The sequence below is a fragment of the Fukomys damarensis genome, unplaced genomic scaffold (genome assembly GCF_012274545.1).
Source record: "Fukomys damarensis isolate Sample0158 unplaced genomic scaffold, DMR_v1.0_HiC HiC_scaffold_25, whole genome shotgun sequence".
Classification (NCBI taxonomy): domain Eukaryota; kingdom Metazoa; phylum Chordata; class Mammalia; order Rodentia; family Bathyergidae; genus Fukomys; species Fukomys damarensis.
In genome coordinates, this window is record NW_022900937.1 from 27432555 (window position 1) to 27452734 (window position 20180).

Sequence of the window (20180 nt, forward strand, 5' to 3'; positions counted from 1 at the left end):
GTAGAAATACCTGGAAAATCAATACCACACTCCTTAACAATCAGTGGGTCACAGAAGGAATCAAGGAAGAAATTTTAAAATATATAGAAGTTAATGACAATGCCTGTGCAACTCACCAGAACCTCAAGGACAATATGAAAGCAGTCCTGAGAGGAAACACACTGAATTGAGGAAACGCATTGTAATCCCTGACTACATTAGGAAAAGAGTGAACTCAAATATGTAACTTTAACAGGAACCTTACTATGATTCTAGAGAAAAAAACAACAATCATGGCCCAAACCAAAATATAGAAGGAAATTATAAAGATTAGAGTAGGAGTGAATTAAACAAACTATAAAAACAATAAAAATAATCATCAAATGGAAGATCTGGTTCTTTGAAAGAATAAATAAAATAAACTCTTACACAAACCTGTCAACAGAAAGAAAGGTTCAGATGAATGCAATAACCAGAGAAAAAGCGAACTCACAACACCATCAAATACAGAAGAGAGTAACTAGTATGAAAAATTGTTTTCCAGTAAATTGGAAAATTTTGAAAAAAGGGACAGATTCCTAGACTCATAAGCCTTATCAAGTCTAAGCCAATAGGGCAGAAAAATGCTGAAAAATCCAATAAAACTCTGAAATTAACATAGTAATAAAGAATCTACTAACGAAAAATCCCAGGACCTGATGGAGTGACTGATGAATTCTGAAAAATCCATTAAAAACGTTATACCACCCATAGTCATCAAGATTTCAAAGAAAGTGGAAGCAACCGACTTCTTCCAAACCCTTTATGGAGTCCAGCATCACATTGAGTCCAAAATCAGGAAAAGCTCCAACTAAAACACAAAACTACAGGACAGTTTCTTTAATGAACACAGATGGAAAAATCTTCAGCAAGTTACTAGCAAATATAATGTGGCACATCATCAAAAAGATCATACATGATGATCAGGTAAGTTCCATTCCAGAGATAAAAGGGTGGTTCGCCATACAGATATCTCAGACACAAATGTAATATGTCACATAAACAGAAGCAAGATCAAAAACCACACAGTCACAGCAATAGATGCAGAAAAGGCTTTGACAAAATCCAATGCGCCTTCATGATTAGAACCTTGAAGAAAATTGGAATAGAAGGATCATACTTGAATTTATTGAAAGCTATTTATGATAAGCCAATGATGAACACCACATTAAAAGGATAAAAATTTAAAGCATTCCCTCTAAAATCAAGCATGAGACAAAGATGCCCACTGTCACAATTTGTCTTTAACATGGTACTCAAAATGCAGAAATAGCTAGAGCAATCAGACAAGAGAAATAGATAAAAGAGAAACATGCAAAGGGAAGAATTCAAATTATCATTATTTTGGATGACCTGTTACTCTAGATAAAAGACCCAAAGAACTCCACCAAAAAATTATTAGACTTAATAACAACTTCAGCAACATAGTGGGCCACAAAATCAACAAAAATATCAATAGCATTTGCACACATCAATAATTCACTCAATGAAAAAAAATTATAAAAACAATACCATGCATGACAACATCAATAAAAGTGAAATATCCTGAAATTACCTTAACCAAACAAGTGAAAGACATCTAGGAAGAAAAATAAACTACTCTGAAATGGAGATTAAAGAAAATATCATAAAATGGGAAAATGTCCCTTTCTCCTATATGGGCAGAAGCAATATTGTAAAATATAGTTAGACTTCAAAAGTTATAATACAAATTTAACACAGTCACAGGCAAAATCTAATGTACTTCACAGACCTAGTAAAAACAATCCTGAACTTCATAGGGAACTCAAAGCGATCCAGAATAGCAAAAGCATTAAGCAACATGAGAAGAGCAGAAAGCATCATGTTACCTGACACGTAAGATATACTACAAAACGACAGTAATAAAATGTAGTGGCATTGAAACAAAAATGAAACATAGCAAAACAAAACAACCATGGATTGGTGGAACAGAATAGAGGATAGAGAAACACAGCCAGATACATTCACCTCTTTGATCTTAGACAAAGGAGTCAAAAGCATACATTGCAGAAAAGAGACCTTATTCAAAAAAGATACTGGGAAAACTGGATATCTGTTTGCCTGAAGATTGGAAGAGAGCTAAATCAAAATTAATCAATTAAATATTAAAAGGGAGCTGCTACTGGAGGATACAGTAGGTAAAACACTTGAAGTCGTACGTGTAAAAGAGACTTCCTAAGCAGAACCATACTTGCAAAATAAATAACAGCAAGATCAACAAATGAGATTACATAAAATCATAACTCTTCTGCTTAGCAAAGAAATAAATTAGCAGAGTGAAGAAACAACCTACAGAAAGGGAAAATTTTTCCAGCTATTCCTGATACAAGAGAATACTACACAGAATATCTGAGGAACTCAAAGTAAAAAAATGATCACCTAACATAAAACATCCAATGAAAGACATGGGGAGGTAAGTATATATAGGCCCTTCTCAGAGGGAGAAATGCAAATGGCCAACAAATGAATTTTAAAGAGGTTGAATATTCCTGGCCTAAGCAAAATGCAAATGAATACTATGATAAGAATCCATCTTGCACTAGAAAGAACCGCAATCATCAGTAAACTCAACGACAAATTCTGCCATGCCTGCAGTCAAAGGGGACGTGCCTACATTTTTTGTCAGAATGTAAACTTGTACAACCACCATGGTACTCAGCGTGGAATTAGAAATTTGATATGGCCCAAATACCATCCTCCCAGTTACCTTCCCTGAAGAGCTAAGGACCTCCTTCTGCAGCGATATGTGCACACACCTATATTTATAGCAGCACAATGCCTAATAGCTAAATCCTGGAAGCAGCCTGCAGAGTGATTTAGCAGATGATGGATGTGGTATCTGTATTTAATGGCATGTTACTCAGCTATAAAGAAGGTTAGATTTGAGATATCTGCAGGAAAATGGATGCACCTGGAAAGTATAACATTGCATAAAATAGACCAGACACAAAAGTCTAAATAACATATAGTACTTCTCATTTGAGTAAGGTAAAATAGAAAGAGCACAAAAAGGACGGCTAAAAAGAGACAAGACTATAGATTTCTTGCAAATGCGAAAGAATCCAAGAGAACACAAGTGAGAAATGAGGGGGATGAGAAGAGAAAAAATAAGTAGACTGTAGATATGCCATGTCTGTGAGCCTAATAACCTAAGTGAATATAAACATTATATGTCACAAATGTGAGATAAGGTCAATAATATCAACCTGAATGAAAATGGGTAAATGAGATGAAGAAGAGCAGAAAGAGAGGCAGAATGGAAGAGGAAGGACATTTAAAAAGAACCAGTCTGTATTATATATGCATACTCACTCTCCAAGATGACTCGAAATTGTGCTGCAAATGTACTGATACAAAGAAATTAAATTTAAAAAGTAAAACAACTTTGTAGAAGCCAGCACTGGAGAGTCGTTACCAAAGTTGGGGACAGGAAGAGAAAACCACAGACTCTAACAGCAAAGCAGACCCAGGATCCTGCACCTGGTCCTGGGCCTGACAAGAGCTCAGTGTGTCCTGCCTGCCCCCTGTTGTCCTGGGAGCCCCTGCAGGGAGGTTTGCGTCAGGGCTCACACTGATTTCCCATCACTGTGTCTCTTGCACAGTAATACATGGCTGTGTCCTCAGATCTCAGGCTGCTCAATGATAGTGAGACTTGGCTCTTGGAAGTGTCCCTGCCGATGCTCACTCGAGATTGAAAGGCTGAGTTAGAAATTGTACCTCCACCGCTCCACATCACACCGATCCACTCCAGTCCCTTCCCTGGAGCCTGACGGACCCAGTGCACATTATAACTAGTTAAAGAGAATCCAGAGACTGTGCAGGTGAGGGACAGGGTCTCTGAAGGCTTCACCAGGCCAGGTCCTGACTCCTGCAGCTGCACCTGGGACAGGACACCTGGGGACAAGAAGCATCACCATCAACCAAATGCACCACACACCCTGTTCCCCCCTCGCTCTCCTGAAACTCAGAGACACTCACAGCAGGGAGCCGCCACCAGGCAGAGGAGCAGCACCAAGGACTCCATGCTGTATGAAGGCTCCTGTGAGGGGAGACTGGGGTTGCTCAGCCAGGTCTGGCTTTTCATCCTGAGCCTGGGGCTGCTTTGCATGGAGGAGGCAGTGAGGCTATAAGAGGTGGACAGAGGGCAGGGTGTTCTGGTCCTTCCCAGAAAAATGATCAATTGCACAGGGAGCAGAGACACCCTAGAGATATTTTTCTATATTTTCTGTGATAGTCATACTTCCACACACAGTAAAATTGAGCTGGGGGAAGGATTTTGTTGATAGTTAGCAGTCTATGTTGGAATCTTTAACATTAATGTGTCTATGTCCTGGACAGTTTCTGATATGCTGACTGCATTTACTAATGCCCGACTTTTCCAGGGGAGAGTTTGTAGTGGGGCAGAAAAGTATTTGTGGGGATCATGCTGGAGATGAGAAAAATGTTTAATTGTATGACTAATCTTTCTTTCTTCTTGGTGTAACACCTGTCCACTTCTCCATGGCTGCCTTTTCTAAAATGTTTGTGTCTCCTTAGGTGTGGTCTTCATAGACAAACACACCCCTCCCTCACATGCCTAGACCATCACACGGACCGCAGTGAAATGTTAGCAGTGTACTACTCCTCAGTACTTTAAAATGCATTAAAAATACAGTATTATCACTTTATAAAGCATCCTTTAAACCCAATAAATGGAGCAATAAGCCACTCTATCAGTATTTTGTGTATCCTGCATAAACTTCATATGCTGGTCATATTTCCAGTGTTCATACAGGCACTTAGGGTTAAGCCCTCCTACTTCAATATTATTCAAAGATATGCAATATTTCTCTGAGTAGCTTCTGTTATAATATTATTATGAAAGCAAGGGACAACTTTCTGTCTGCTGGAGGAGAGAATTCATGGAAATGAATTCATGGAAATGAGAGTCATTTTCCAGTCATTAGATCTTGGTTTCTTTTGTCCCTTATTGGAATGTGCTGTACCACATTTATTTCAATATTCATTTTGTAAAAACTATAAAGCACTATTTTGTTTGTATTTGAAAAGCTCTGTGAATATATTCTCTCCTTGATCAATTAAAAAGCTAAACAAATTTCTCCATACATTGTATTTTTAGGAATGTGAGGTCCAGCCGAACATGGTGTTGTACACCTGATAAACTCAGCACTCAGGATCCTGAGGCAAAAGGATCACTCAGAGCTGGAGGACAGCCCAGGCTACATTGAGAGTCCAAAGCCCGTCTGGACTACAGGCTGTCTCAACCAACACACACATTAGATACTCTAACCAGGGAAAATGTTCAAAATTCTCATCAGGAGAAATCTTTATGTGAAAGACAGAATAGGACCCGAGAAGCAACAGTTTAGAGCACATAGAGAGCAAGTCATAAATAAAACAGTAAGTGAGCTATGTTTTTAAAATAGAGTATGAAATACTCAGAGTCCATTGGCAGAAGTTCTGTGAATTCCTCCTGATCTGTAAGATCGAGCAAACCTAACTTCCCAGGTTTCTGGACAGCAAAGGCGCATCAATGTCTCTTTTAAAAAATGTCCCAGAATTCTCCACACCAGAGCTCAGATGTGCAGATATATTTGTGTTGTAGCCCATGGTTTCGGCTGGCCTTTCCCTTTCAATTTTAACTTTGAGGCTTCAGAGTGTTTACTGTGTATCCCTGTCCTATCAGTGTGTCCTCCATGATGGTGACAGTGTGTGTGTTCCCTTCACACCTCGTGCCCAGTACATGTGCTTATGACATCTTGGCTCTATTTCTTATTATTACATGCATGGCATAGACTGTGCTGTAAAACACTGAAGAAGAAAACATAGGATTTTTTTCCATTCAAAGTCACATATTCTTTTTTATTTCTATGATTTAAAAAATTACTCTATTCTTCTACTGAGGGACCATATGATGTTGGTAAAATGACTGTGTCCAGTCTAAACCTATGCCACTGTGTGGCTCCAGATAGTAGGGCTGTGCACAAAAGTTAGACATTTTGCTGTGTTAATTCTGTGTTCCATCAGCCCGTTGGTCCTCTGGATTATATGTCACCTTGCTTTGATCAAAACTTAAGTGAATGAACTCTGAGAAGAGCAGGTTCCCCTCCATCATGTGTGTGAGGTTCATTAACCAGGAGAGCCTGTACAGAACAAACCACCAGTGTCACCATTCCGCAGGGATTCCCCAGCGGACAGCCTGCAACTGTGCCTGCACCTCCAGTTCCCTGGTCTCCACCTGCAGCCCACAGGGCAGAGCTGGGTCTTTCCAGCCTCCATGGTCCTGTGAGCCAGTTCCCGAGGAAATGCCTCTTTCTGTGTGCTGTCACTATGTGTCTTGTTTATCTCTGCTGCTCTGGAGAACCTCATCCAATGTAGCCCTCCAGACAAGCCAGGGACAATGAGAGCAGTAACCCAAATTACTGAGTATTCCTTTGTAGCACTAGCTGTAAAGGACATGTACCATCTAAATCATTGTGAATTTTCAGTTTCTTCACACATCTGTTTGAGTCCAGTGTGTTTAATTATTTTTCCATTTTGTATTGTTTATCAAGAGGTTTTTGGTGTAGAAATGGAAGGAATGTTCCATTTCAATTTAGATTTTTTAATTTCATTGTCCTTTACATCTTCATTCATCAACAAAGGTAAAGAAAGGCAAGACAGTTTTGTTGGTCTCTCTCCAGACACAACATTGCATTTACTGAATTTTATTATTTTCTGTTATTGACTTCATGCTGCATTTCCTTTGAAATAGATTCTTTGTATTATTCTGTTCATTTTATATATGCAGAGGTGTACACAGTGCATGTGAGGGTGTTTTTGTCTGTGACCAAATATGGAGCACGGAATAGAGGATAAAGGGAATAAAAAGAATCAAGATGTGATAAGTACGTACACCTACTTCGAAAGTGGCAGTAAATACTATGTACTGAAAAAAAAAAAGATACTAATGCACATTTTCTTAAATATGAAAACCCAAAATATAATAAAGAGCAAATTAAAGACAGAAAACAGGAAATAAGCAGGTAGATGTGTTTCAAATGGAAATGGGAGCAAGAGACTGGGGAGGCAATAAAAAAGTTCAGATGTGTTATATTCATCCATCGACGCCCACGTGGAGTGTAATCATTACATAATGCAGACAGGTACTAAAAATCATTTAAAAAGAAAAACCTATGCCGATACGTATTAGACAGTTACTTGATAAAAATGTGTCTTCTGTTGATATTGTTTGGAAATTTCTATTCACCTCTATAAAGACCAGTTACCTTATGGTGATGTTTTAACAACCTTTATTATACTACCTGTCTATTCTGTTTGTGGCCTTCCTCATGGAACTGGTGTATTAAAACTTGCCACTGTTTTTCTACAATCTTTTCTTTCTCACTTCAAATCAGTTAATGTTAAATTCACATATCTGGGGCTCTCATATGGAAATGTAGAATATAGTTTGTTTTGTTAGCATATAAATGAGGCAGCTAGCTAAGGGAAGGGCCAGAGAAAATGCAGAACTATGCCATATTAATGAGAATAAAAATAATAAAAGGTATACAAGGACTTTGGCCAGGAATGAAATGCAGCCTGAAATACAGGCCGTCCCTCTTAAAGAGAGGTATCACTACGTGCTGAACTCCTGAATTTTGAGTGATTTAAAGTACAACAAATTTACTCTGTAACATGGAATGCAGCCCATCCCTTCCTGATGATTTTGAAGAAATTATAATGTAAAATAACTAGTTCCTTCTAGGTCCCATTTACTATAAATGCTATGTAAGGAATCGGGCATGAATTCCAATTGGTCATTTTTTGACTTCACAGAGAGGCCTGTGATAGGGATCCACTGGACAATGAAGCAATTCCTGTGCCCTGTTTACCTACAAAGAATTCTAAATCAAGGGGCTACATGGCATTCCAGTCACGAATCCTCCTGAACACCAAGGAACCATTATCAATAAAACTTTCCTATTGTCCTTCATGGTTGGCAACTTCATTTTTCAGTGTTTTGCAGAGCCATAAGCCTGGGACCCACTGTAACAGAAACATATGGTTATAGTTGTTATTTTTTCTTAATGATTTTGTCACAGCGCAATGGGCCTATAGTAGTCCAGGATCTTGTGAGGACTATGAAAGAACTGCCAAGTGTACACTCAGTAGAAACAAGCAAGGGAAGTTGTGCTCAGGCCAAGTCTGTGCCACCATAGGATAAGTGACTGACAGACAGAGGTCCTGGGTGACAGAAAAGTGCTGCACACAGGTCCACTAAGGAAAAGATAGCAACAGCAACAACAAAAAGGGTGGATGAATCAGGATTTTAGAAATTAAAGACCAGATAGGTCTATCTGTAGCAGCAGAGTGCCAGCCAAAACATACCCAGAAGTTCTGGAGGCAAAGTGTATGGTTTTATTTTTAATACCAGCGAATCAGTGTAGGACTTCTCCACAAAGATACTGACCCCCCCACCACCAGGGGTTTAGCAGGGAAGGTTATACTTAGGGAGCAGGCCGGCTTGCAGGAGCTAAGCACTCTGCCTTGGTTACAAACAGCACAAGTCATTTGGGCCCAGGGAATTAACTGGTTATCAGATATTGCAGACAGCAAGCTCCGTGCACAGAACCACATCTCATTTGCATTTGGCAGGGAGATGGACGTAATAAAACTGAGAACAGGGAAAATTCCTGAGATGCTTGAGAGGGAATGTCCAGAAGTCCAGACATACTAAGGGAATAGGGGAAAACTTTTCCACAAGTAAGTTTGGCTTTAACTGCAGAGAAACACGCTCCCGGTTCATCCTTAGGTGCCTCCCAGTGAATCTCTAGGTACGATTGACAGGAATGATTGACAGGGTGCTGAGTCATCCTATGGGCTCTCAACGTGTGTGATTGTCTCAGAATTCACTGTGATCTTAATTAGATTTATGGCATGTAATGCATGTTTCTGGACATGTAATGAGATGGGGTAGGGTAAAGGTGACCAGAAGCTCAGGCTAGATCTAACAGGCCTGGAGTCTAGCATACAGCATTGGTGATTTCCTAAGATCTTGTTATTTTACTCTCCACCTCTCTTAGGACAGTGGAGTCAGGAATAAGAATGGGTACTGTGTAGAATCAAATGGAGTCAGGGGAATGACTCACTCAGATCAACTGTTTTAAGTGTAGTAATTTGACATTGAAATCAATATATATTTTTTTAATTTTCTTTTTTTTTTTTTTTTTTTTTTTTTTTTATTTTTTTTTTTTTTTTTTTTTTGGTACTGGGGATTGAACTCAGGTCCTTGCACTTACAAGGCAGCCATCCAAACCACTGAGCTAAATCCCCGGCCCTTGAAATCAATATTTAATATCATATACAACATATATAATGACAAGTCTTATATACAAATGACCATTTTATCTGCCAATATCTTCATCATTCTGCCTGACCTTAATTTAGCTATGCAAGAAACATGATCCTATTATTAACCTTCAAAATATTTGTGACATTGAATTTAAAAGTTTCTGTCTTGTAGAGCACTGATAGCTGTATTTTGTTATCTTTGTGTTTTAGCCAAACTCTCCCTTTTGCTTGAAAATTTTAATCCATTTTCATTGAAGATCATTATCACAAAAAAATTCTATTCTTTTCAAAGATGGAATGATTTTCCTGAATATGTGTACTTTTTGTTCATCTGTTCTGTAATTACTGCTATTATTTATTTTCAGTTTTTGGATACAACATTGTGATAGGTTTATTAATTTACTTCATTCTTATTGTTTTGTTGGTTCATTGCGTGTTCCCTTTGGTGGATACAATCTGCAGTAGAGCAGTCTGAATGAATACTAACGATCAGTTAGGGCCATCGCTGCTTTGTTGCTGATGAGCCAAAAGACAGGTGTTTAGTGGGTGTTGCTGTGGGGCTGTGGGGGCTCCAGGCCCATCGTGACTGTGCCCTCTCTCATGTGCCCATGTCTGTGTCCATCTCAGGGCAGGGTCTCATGGCCCTTGGCCATCTCCACATGCACAGTGGGCAGCAACAGCTGTCATAGCGAGTGCTGGGCTTATTCTCCATCCTCTCTGCTCCAACAGGTGCACAGGAGGTGAGCTCAGGATGTACAGGCCTGGGGCTGGTGTGGGTGCAGCCCCACTTCCCTGAGAGAGTTACCAGCCTCTGTCTGGTGCAGAAGAGGAGCAGGAAGTTGAAAGAAGTGACAGGCAGTCTCTTAATAACTAAACTAAACTACCAAAATTTTAAGATGTGTAACAGCATTCAGGGTCTTAAACAACTAGATGCCAGGAGCAGCCTCGCCACAGTGGAATCAGCCCAAACTGTCCAAGGCATTGGCCACATATCTCAAACTACAAAATCCAAATAAAAATGGAGCAAAATATAACACACAAATTGTAAGGCTTCTAAAGGAAAACAGGAAGAAATGGTCCTTTAATTGGTCTAGCCAATGAATTTTGAATTTGTTTCCAAATGTAGAGGCAACAAAAGCAAAAATTGACTAAACAAATATCATACATAACTGATTTTTACTGAAAAGCCAGTAATTTGCAGAATGGTAAGCCTACTATTGAAAGGGGGAAAATATTTGCACATGATATACCTGATGAAATTAAAAATCTAAAATGCTAAGAAAACTTTACATTTTGGATGCAATAAATGAATAAAGAGATGATATCTATTTAAAACTGCAAAAGGCCTGAATAGCATTTCTCAACAGAAACATGCAAAAGGCATACAGGTTCATGAGAAGGAAACAGGATTGAAAATCACAATTACATATCGCTTGACATCTGAAAAATAAAAGTGCTGAATATTTTCGCACTAAGAAGTTGACTTTTTTTTGAGAAAACTGAAGTAAAAAAATGAAAAGATGAGCCATAGACTCAGAAAATATACTGATAATTGCAAAGTTGTTAAAGGACCTATAGAGAAAATAACCAAAAACATTTAAGGCTGAAGCAAACAAAAACACTCAAAATAAAATAAAAATTTCAAAACTTATTTAGGAGTCAGATGGGCATGGCGGCACATGCCTGTAATCCCAGCACTCAGGAGGCTGAGGCAGGAGGATCCCTGTGAGTTTGAGGCCAGCCTGAGTTCCAGGTCAGTCTCAACTACATAGTGAGATCCTGTCTCAAAAAAAAAAAAACTTATTTAGGGCTCCATAAAATGTCCAATATGGCATGCGTGTGTGTGTGTGTGTATGTGTATAAATACATATCCAGGGATTTAGCTCAGTTGTTCTGCTGCCTGCCTCAGCAAGGTTCTGAATTCAATCCCTGGTACCAAAAAGACAAAAACAAACAGACAACAATAGAAAAATACATATTTATACAACCATGTGATTGAAATGCCAAGAAACAAACACTGACCAAATAAAATCCTGAGGATTGTAAGAGGAATCCCTGCTGATGAGAGTGGAAAATGTTTCTTACATGGTGAAGGCTCTTTGGGAGTTTCTTATGGAGGTGAAGATGATGAAGGAGCAATATAATCTGATCTGAACAAGATGTTCTCTCCTACCTCATGAGGGTGCTTTCATCAGCTTCCCTCCTTCAGCTCTCCCCAGGGAATGAAGACTGATTATAGGACAGTTGGAAAGGAACATCTACAGCGAGCTTGAAAGGATGAAGAAAGATGTGAACCATCATCATTAGCCACTTGTGCAGTGGACAACCCCAGAGATTCCTCAGGGATCTGACAATTCCATAATTGCTCAAAAAGCAGGAAGGCCAACTGGACTCTTCACAGGTGCTCTGCATGCAGACTCCTCTGTCAGCACCTGCACCCTCTGCCTGCTGGAATGGACCCCTATAACCACAGGGTACAACGAGCCTGTTCATGGTAATCACCCGAATAATTTGGACACCAGTGAAAGACTTGTGGGGACATGTCATGAGACACTTGTCTAAACCCGCAGAATACAGAGCACCAGCCATCAACCCATACAAGAACTGACTGTGGGAGTCAATGGTGTCTCACTGTGGCTCCAATAGCTGGAACACAGAAGGACTGCAGGACGGGGCGGTGTTAGAGGGGCAGGCTGTGCACATATGGTGTGTGGTGGGGGGAGATTCATGGGAAATCTCACTACTTTCTAATCAATTTTACTGTGAACCTAAACTTACCCTATAAGTAAATTCTGCTAAACAGAAATGGCAGAAACATTTTGGCCATGTTTCAGAAAATATACAGAATGTTGAGTTATGATTGAAAACCTTTGCTACTGCATATTTCTCCAAATATTTTGAAATATGTGTTATGACAAATACCTTTTTGGCATTGTTCGTATCTACCTTATTAGAGAGTTTTCTTTGCTCTCTGTATTTTGCACCAGGGGTGACTGTGGCTGACACCCATACAATTAGGGTGCATATCTGTTTCTATGGTTCCTATCCTCAATTAATACATCAGTTTTCTAAGTAACTCCTCAGTCTCATCATCTTAGTCATTTCAGCGGCACTGCAGCTGCTCCTCCCTCAGGGTTTCTGACAGACTCAGGATGTGGTCACCACACTGTGTGTCTCGCACAGTAATACACGGCTGTGTCCTCAGACTTCAGATTGCTCAGCTCCATGTAGGCTGTGCTGGAGGAGGTGTCGGCAGTGAGGGTGACCTTTCCTTGGAACTTCTGAGCATAATTAGTATCACCATCACCAGGGTAGATCCTTGCAATCCACTCCAGTCCCTGTCCAGGACCCTGGCGCACCCAGTTGATCCAGTAACTGGTGAAGGTGTAGCCAGAAGCCTTGCAGGAGACTTTCACTGAGGTTCCAGGACTCCTCACCTCAGCCCCAGACTGAACCAGCTGCACCTGGCCATGGGCACCTATGAAAAGGAGACAGGAGTTGAAGGCAGTGCCCCCTGACAGGCTCTGGTCCCCTGCTCAGCCCTGAGATTGAAGATCCCCTTACCTTTCACAGCGACTACCAAGAAGAGGATTTTCCAGGTCCAGTCCATGGTGTGGAGCTGTGCTCTGGGGGATTCTGCAGAGGATGTTTGTGGTTTGGGGATACTCTGGGGCACAGATATATCTGTATTTACTGGAGAAGATTCAGGTTATTTGCATATTCATAAGACAGGGATCTTCTTAGCTCAAGACCTAATAGAGAGTGAGAAGGAGGACCTAGATGACATAGAGAGCGTGCAACAGTGGGGTGCTGGAGACCATGTCCAAATCATAGCTGAGGAAATACATCCTGTGCACCTCTCTGCACCCTGTGCAGACAGAACTCATACCACTGAGAATCATTTTTGCACAGAACAAAATCTGCAGAGCAAATCCAAATTTTAGTGGTCCCTAGACTCTGATCCTGTTGTGAACCATGATTGTCTGTGATGCAGAGCTGGTGCACTGACCCCATGTTGCTTCCATCAAGTACCAGCAAAGCCCACTGCCGACAGGAAGAAAGGGACACTGTCTCTACCACATGTGTACCCAAAAGGAGCCACCGAATCTCTGATATCAGCCTGGCCTCCTGGGATGGTTTCCACAGCACCTGTCTGGGTGGCAGAGATCTCAGCTGCTCCACAGGAAGACCCTTGGTGCTCAGAGCAGAACTGTGATGTGCCGTCCAGGGTTCTAGACTTGACCCTAAGCAGACTAGGACTTGAATGAAGAGGTGGATGGCTCAATTCCTAGAATCTCATCTAAGGCTTTGTTTTGATTATGCTTGGATCTCATTCCCAAGTTCGCAGAATATGATATTATAGATTTTACAGAATTTCACTTTGTATATGTCTGGAGACTCCAGCCAAGGTATTGTTTGAAGTGAATTAGAAAAAGGAAGGGACTTGTTGAACAAGAGTTCAGGGTTTCAGGGGTGCATGGTTTATAGCAGAATCAGCAGGACAGTGGTCAGCATAATTGAAAGTAGTTTGTTCCTGGAGATGTTTGCTTTGACTATTGTGTCCCCTCTAAATTGATAAGATTGCATAAACTATGTAAACTGTGCATGTAACAAATCATCACATCCCAGCCCTGTCTTCTGACCAAACCCCTATATAACATGGTGCAAATGTTTTTCTTCTACACGTTTGTTCTCATGTCCTTGAGTTACAAATACATAACTACAGAGGTCTGAGTTCACTGCTATTTACCTGAAACTCTTACGTTGAAGCAGCAGCGCCTCTGGGTCCTCTGGGTTACTGAAGTAAAGTTTCACGGCAGAGTAATCTATTTCATTCTCTACACATCCACAGCTGCACACTGACATATGTCCTTTGCTCTTATCATTATTCATTGAGCTCATCCACACGGACCACTCACCTGCCACTCTCTCTCACCCTCCACCACTGTGCCACTCACTCAGCAGCGCTGCCAACACCAACACCCGAGGGAAAATCTATGCTGAGACACTGAGACAAGTGTGACTCCCAACATGCTGCATCATTTAAGAAAACTCCTTTCTGTGTTCCATCACCTTAATGTTTATAGATTCAGTGCACTAAAAATCCACTGTAAGTGGCTCTCCTTGCATTTTTAATTAGGTAAACTCCACCCATCAAACAGGACATTTCTCAACTATGTGCACACTTTATAAACTTTTATATTTTCCAATGTTGCATCACAATTTTTGAAAGAGGAAGTCTCAAGCCCAGGAGGATCCTGCCCCAGGAAACCAGCTGTTACTGGGCTGCAACTATGCAGAATGCATCCTGAGCTCCTCTGCTGCTCACCACTCTGTATACCATTCATGTCTGGTTAACAAGATGATTCCTATGGTGTCCTCAGACAACAGGAAAGGGCTGAGCTGGGTTGAGAGGCTCCTTCAGGAAAATCGTGAGCTTCTGACAATGCCCCTGGGCCATCCCCCCTTATGTGGGTCAGTAAATGACCCTGTGCCATATGCATGGAAGGGTGGACTGGAGCCTTCCCACACGCTGCCACACTCAGAGGCACAACCTGCTAAAGCCATAAGCAAGGAACACTGCATATAGTCTACAGGGGCAAAATCTGCATGATACAGGAGCTGGACCAAGGTAAAAGTCCATGGGGATGTGTATGTGTGGCCTGGAACTGAACCTCATAGTTGGTGCCCCTGTATGAACCTGTCCCTGCTCTCCAGACAGCTGGGCTTCATAGTGAGAACCACTCTTTATGTCAGTTATTGAGGCTGTAGGAGAAACCAGCTTTGTGGCGGGTTCAGTGTGGCTGCAGGCTCATCGGTGTTGCCATTGAGAATTGTCTTTGGATCACATAAGGCCAGCATGGGCAGCATGTGACCTGAGAAGGGTGAGGAGAACCCCAACGAGGTCCTGATCCTGCACCAGAGAGATGGATCCTTTGCACTGTGGACTCCTGCACCTCCCATAAGAGGTAGTGTCTATGGGCCTCCCCACATTACTGAGCTTCATCTCCACCAAATGATCTGCCTGGAAATCAAAGGACACTAGTAGGAGGCTGTTGGCCCCCTCAGAGTTCCTTGAAACCCTCTGTGTATGATGGCAAGCATGGAGAAGACAGTTTGAGAGACAGCACCATTGCCCACTGATGATCATGTGGTGTGGGTCACCTGTTGGGGACGGCAATCTCATAGTGAATTGGTTTATCTTCACTCAGCATGAGCTTCTGCAGGACACCTTGACACCAGGAAGGAAAAGGTGCCATCCTAGTGGGCTACAGATGCTGGTCTCTTCCTCTTCTGATCTCACACACAGGGTCGGACAAGGGTAAATTCAGTACTAAGTCTCCCCAAGTGTAACGTCAGTTTCCTGCAAGGATGTGCATGTCTTCTTGATAATGTCTTCCTGGTTATGCAAACCTATGCCCTCGTGGACAAACCTGTAGGAACCAGAAAACCTATCTTGTAAAGGACACCAAGAGGAGAGGGATAAATGACCCTGAGGCCCTTTGGGCCCTCGGCAGGGTTATGCAGGTTGGAAACACAGAGGCTGAACAGGACTGTCCTCTCCTCTCCTCTCTCTCTTCTGCTGTCTGTAGTTTTACACACTGTTCCTCTCAGATGCACCTGGTTCCTGCAGCTCATTGAGCTCAAACGCACTCACCACACTGGTGTGCAAGACCATGGGGAATTCTCATGCTGACGTCTATAATTTCCTGTGTTCATGACCTTCCAGGTATTTGGCATATTTTACCATGACCTCTGCTCCTTTCTAGGAGAGGGTGCATTTCCTTTCATTTGTGTCTTCTCTGGACTGTTTTGAGTCCTTGAGGTCACGCTCAAAGAATGAACAGTTGGTTTGAATCTAGGACAATAATTTTCCTCCAGGTAGGATATTCCTGGAAAAGTTATTTCCCGAGTATCTGTCTAGACCAGGATCTGGGTCCATTTTTTTACTCATCATTCCTCACTTCCTCCTATCCCAGCACTGAAGAATCTATTTGGATTCTCACCTTGAGTTGCTGGTGGCTTCCAGAGGTAACATTATTGGTGTGTGTCTCCTAGGAGCTCTCACCTTCTCCCTGGTCCTCTCCTATCCTGTAGCCATTCATCATCTCCCCCTTACTGTTCCCTCTACTGTTTCTTGATCTCCTTCTGTGCTAGGATCCAGGATCTTCCTGTCTCCAGATTTCTATGTGATTGTTCAATCTGCAATTTTATTTTATTCATGGCCCCATAAAAAGATATAGGTGTTTACATTTTCCATATGTTTTATAGATTTACACACCTAAATAATCATTTTCTGTAACTTTACAGTTTGGAGAAGAAACCAGAAGCACCATCAGAGTCTAACTTTAATTTCTTCTTTGAGTTAGGGGTCTAAGATCTCTAATCGTATGTGACGCCTCCACAATGAAGCCTGCACACTCAACTATTCATAAGAAGGAAACAAGGAAACTCCTGACAAGTATCAGAGATTTGAAGGCTCTCAGGAAGCCTGAGTTCAGAAAGTCCAAGTGAAGATCTGGCAACATCTCCAGTTGTGTCACATTTTGGGAGACATCCTCATCCTGCACTGGACGTAAAAGGTACACCTGCAACATCACACCAGAAACAAAGAGGTTCCCAGTGGTTCCTTCAGCAATTGAATAGGACAACTGATGAGTGTAAAAGCTCAAGGTCTATTTGATATTTTTAAAAAAGTGAAAAAGGAGTACAGAAGGAAGTTCTCAAGAGGAATAAATGCTCCAAAGAAAAGAGAATATTTGCCTGCTTACGGAGTGGGCCATTGCAAGAACAAGGGGGAAGTGACAATGAAATCAATTGCTGCCATTTTTTAGATCTTCTTTAGAAGTCAAATCTGGGCTATTCCAAAGAGTGAGTGAAAGCCACTCTGGACTTACATGCCAGCCATGATTTGGCTTCATGATTGACAGGTCATGTTCCAATGTCCTAATCTCTCACCTCTAGGTCTCTCCAGGTTATGTGATGTCAACACAGAGAAACACCCACAGAGGCTAACAAGAAGCTCTCGCTTCCCGCTTCTTTCTTTCTGCCTGTTCCTGGGGACATTTCTGGTATTCAGTGGATCCACAGTGCCCCATGCTGGCCCTAAGAGTTCATGCAGCTTGTGTCTGAGCTCACACTGATGACCCCTCACCATGTCTCTTATATAGTGACATAAGGCTGTGTCCCTGGTTCTCAGGCTGTTCATTTCTAGATACTGCATGTTTTTGTCATTGTTTTCAGAGGTGGTGAATTGGGTCTCCATGGAGTTTACATAGTTCTACCCTATCAATACGTGAGACCTTTTTGAGGTGTTTTTTCCAGAGCCTGGAGAACACAGTTCATACAGTAGGTACTGAAGTTGAATCGACAGGCTGCACCACCGAGTCTGAGGGACTGGCTCCACCAGCTGTGCCTCTCACTGGACAGCTGCAAACACAGATGCCCTGCTCAGGAAACTGTCACTCATATCCAGGTCTCCTCACAACTCAGTATCTCTTGTTCTCCACAAAACTCCCTTTAAAAAGCCTCAAGGATACGCTGGGTGAGCCTAAACTCCATTTGTATTCAGTCTCAGTCACCACGGGGGACACCTTGGCATCTAGGACTGAGCTGCAGTGTCATAGCAATAAAATGTGACTCTCGGGGTCCTCCAGGGAGCTACCTCTGCCTTTACTTATGAATCTGGCTTTGGGGAGTCAGGGGAGGAGATGGCTGCCTCCACGCACATCGCCATCTTCCCTGAGCCACAACTCAGAAGGGTGCTCAGACTCAAGTTGTATGCACGTGCTTTGTGTAAATAGATGTTTGCAATTTTATACTGAAGATAGCATAAGCATTTGAGCTTTCAACTGTATTCTTTTTACTTTTATAGATTTTAAAACTATGATCCTTTATATATCTGTTTTGGGGGGAGCTGTTGATAAGTTTTATGGCAGTCATTTAGTCCTGTTAACTTTTTATGGTCACCAGATGCACATAAAAATCCCATTACTCCCTTTATCCTTCTACTTCCCTTAACTTTGGTATACACCAAAAACAAGCCATTGCTTTCCTTGTTTTATCGTTATAAAAATAATGAAAGTATTTTGCTCATATGGAAAGAGAAGAAAACATTGACAGGTTGATTTTTAGAGGACGATGGGGATGATAACTGGATATTCCAAGGACATGTAAATCCTGAATATTTACCTTTTATTTTTAGGTGTATCCAAATTGTATTTGTCCTTCCAGCGAAATTTCTTGACCGTACACAAAGGAAACAAGATAGTATGCAGACACATACGGACATGTATATATACATATACATATATCCATCTGTATATAATGAACTTTAACAAAACTTCATTGGAACTTGGATATACCACACATTTACTGCGGTAAATTTACTCCAAGATCTCTGAAGTTTATACAGTGGCAAAAGAGAGGAAACCCCGGGAACTGACAGAAAGGCATCTAGCTTCATGGTCTTCCCAGCCTCATCCTCGGCGCCTGTGTCTTCTTTCTGGTGCTGTGTGAATCCCAACACCAGAGGCGGGTCCTGAGCTCACTTGCAGTTCGCGCGCGCCACCTGCAGGTCAGGTGCGCTCATTGCTGGATCTGAGTGCCCCCTGCTGGTGCTGAACATCCTGTGGTGTTTGTGTGTATGTGTGTGTGTGCGTGTGTGTGTGTGCGTGTGTGTGTGTGTGCACTCTGGCTTGGCCCTGGACCTCACTGCCACAAAGTGGATATGACTGTAAATCACGATCCCATGGTGCAGACATCACCAGGAACAGGAGACAGCACTGCAGTTGGGCACATTTATAGGAAGCTGTGCGTCCAGTCAGGATCCTTGAAACATTGCACAGAAACTCTGGTAGCAGAATCAGGCTGATTTCAGTTCAGGAACCTGGAGAAGACAGAAGTGGATCCAGTACCATTGCCTACTGACCCTGGTGATGTGATGTCAGGGTCACCTGTTTGGTACAGCAGCTACCTGGTAGACAGGCTCACCTCCATGAAAGACACTCAGGTTCTGCAGGACACATTTTCACCAGGAAGGACACAGTGTTGGCCTGGTGGGCTGCAGTTACTGGTCTTTTCCAGTCATGACCTCAGACCCCAGGGCAGACATGGACACAAACTTATTCATGAGTCACCCAGGTTTGTGGCTAGTTCCCTGCAGAAACATGGTTGTCATTCTGAGTCTGTGACTCAGCAGCACCTGATGGCATACCTGGATGTCCCAAATACCCAGGAGCAAATAACCCTTGCAATGAACACCAAGCAGAAAGGGAGAGATGAACCTAAGGCTCTGGGGGCTCTGAGCATGGTCTGGCAGGTGGTGGAGGCAGAGGCTGCACAAGGCTGTCCTCTCCTCGCTGCAGCCTCTTTTGCTGTCTGCAGCTTCACTAAGTTCTCCTCTCAGATGAACCTGGTTCCTGCAGCTCCTTCAGCTCTCATCTACTCTCATCACACTGGTGTGGGTGACAGCGTGGGATTCTGTGTCCTCTATGATTTCCTGTCCGTGTATCACCCACAAGGACAGTCTAGGGATTGTTCTCATTCTCCTCTAACATCAACTCTTTTCTGTGGGACAGTGCATTTCCTTTCATTCACTTCTCCTATAGAAGATGTTGACTCCTTAAACATCACATTTCAAGGATGGGTGATGGTTCTGGAGGCAGCGTAATTTTTCACCCTGTAGGATACCTTTCTGTAGGGTAAATGTTCTTCCCTGGCTGTCTTCTGTCTGCACCAGAATCTGGATCCATTTCTCAGTGATCAGTCCTCCCTTCCCCTGTCAGAAGGCCGTGTCATCTTTTGAA

At 42.1% G+C, this 20180-nt stretch overlaps 2 gene segments (V, D, J or C); both read right to left on the reverse strand.

Moving 5' to 3' along the window:
- Window positions 1-3598: 3598 nt before the first annotated feature.
- Window positions 3599-4102, reverse strand: LOC104852973. The segment is given in 2 exon segments: window positions 3599-3933; window positions 4018-4102. Coding segments are annotated over 2 exon segments (381 nt in total).
- An 8428-nt stretch (window positions 4103-12530) lies between these two features.
- LOC104852975 lies at window positions 12531-13018 on the reverse strand. The segment is given in 2 exon segments: window positions 12531-12850; window positions 12937-13018. Coding segments are annotated over 2 exon segments (366 nt in total).
- Between the last annotated feature and the right edge of the window lie 7162 nt (window positions 13019-20180).